The sequence below is a fragment of the Apaloderma vittatum genome, unplaced genomic scaffold, assembly GCF_000703405.1.
Source record: "Apaloderma vittatum isolate BGI_N311 unplaced genomic scaffold, ASM70340v1 scaffold32203, whole genome shotgun sequence".
Classification (NCBI taxonomy): Eukaryota; Metazoa; Chordata; class Aves; order Trogoniformes; family Trogonidae; genus Apaloderma; species Apaloderma vittatum.
Genome location: NW_009710366.1, coordinates 3665 through 4984, shown reverse-complemented (window position 1 = coordinate 4984; position 1320 = coordinate 3665). Strand labels below are relative to the sequence as shown.

General features: G+C 57.2%; 1 protein-coding gene across 1 annotated transcript in view; it reads right to left on the bottom strand.

Moving 5' to 3' along the window:
• SNUPN (snurportin 1) overlaps positions 1 to 1320 on the bottom strand; it is a gene marked incomplete at its 5' end in the record, with an annotated part of 7772 nt that overhangs the window by 3330 nt on the left and 3122 nt on the right. Inside the window, 1 exon segment of the mRNA XM_009867285.1 lies at positions 1125 to 1205. Coding sequence (XP_009865587.1) covers positions 1125 to 1205 — 81 coding nt within the window.

Sequence of the window (1320 nt, the reverse complement as noted above, 5' to 3'; positions counted from 1 at the left end):
CGCAGACGCCGCCCCAGCCACTGGAGGAACTTCTGGCTCCCAGATGTTTATCACTGACACTGTGCCGGAATGCCATCGCCTCCTCCATCCTCTTCCGCTCCCGCGCCAAGTCAGCCAGGGCAGTCAAAAGCAGCCGGAGCTGTTCTCACCAGGGACCTCTGACTGGCTGCTCACAGCCACACCGAGTGGCACATGCATTTGTCTGCTCTGCCCTTCTCCCACGGGTGAGCGGAGGCCAAACAGCACAACAGCGCCCAACGCTAAAGCTGATTCTGTTCAGCTGCTCTTCCCGGGTGAACGGCCACCTCGGAGAGAGGCGAAGGCAGCAGGAGCCAGCGGCAGGAAGCTGCCAGTTCTGTAACAAGGCAGAAAGGAGAGCTCGCGCTATTCCCCTGCACAAGATCCAATAGCAGTATAGCAGGAGGACAGGCTCATCTGAACACCTCCCAGGCTCACCTGCACCCAGCTCCAGGATGTCTCAGGTACTCCTCACTAACATGTGAGCCCCTCAGCAGCTTACCACTGCCTTTCGCTTCCCTCCCCACAAGAAGCTAAATAGCTGGCTGTCCTTGCGCATGGGTGGAAGTAGCTAGGCTAAGGAAACACAGAGCCTGTGACAGAGGGGTGCTGCCCACCCCACAGACCTCGAGAAACACCAACCACACAAGACAAATCCTCAAGCATGTACCCAGGCAAGCCCATCCAGGGCAGTGGGCTGCACCACCTTTGGCTCTAGAAAGGTCCTCTGTCCAACATGCTGCCACAGGAATGAGCTACCCAGCTTCTGCAGGCAGTCTGGGTGTCCACACCAACCCTCTCTTCCCCAAGGGCTCTTTCAGACAACAGCCAACAGCGATGAAAGCAGCCCCAACAGTTTAACTCCTGCTAATTACTTCAGCTGGATGCAGCCTGTACCTGGTGACAGGGTAACAGATCAGGCACGTGCACAGATGGCATCCATCCCCCACGCAGGGAAACACCAGCGCAGCTCAGCAAGCTTCCTGCAGGCCTCAGGAGAGTACAGTTGCCAAGGGAAGGGCATGCACCTCTCTCCAAGCACTGGCAGATGTGCAGCAGGACTGTCTCTAAGGCTGAGGTCCAGGCCCCTGCCTGCATGTTCTCACCTCGAAGGGGAAGTCCATAGCCAGCACCTTACACAGGCTGTCCGAGGAGCAGGGGAAGTTCTGCAGGCCCACAAATTTGAACTGAAAGAGTAAGAGAGGGTTAGAAGAGACAATTGCACAGCCGGAAGCAGAACAAGTCACTGAATCGAGCAGTGCTGAAGAGGCAGCTACGAGGGAAGGATTTCCCCTGGCGCAG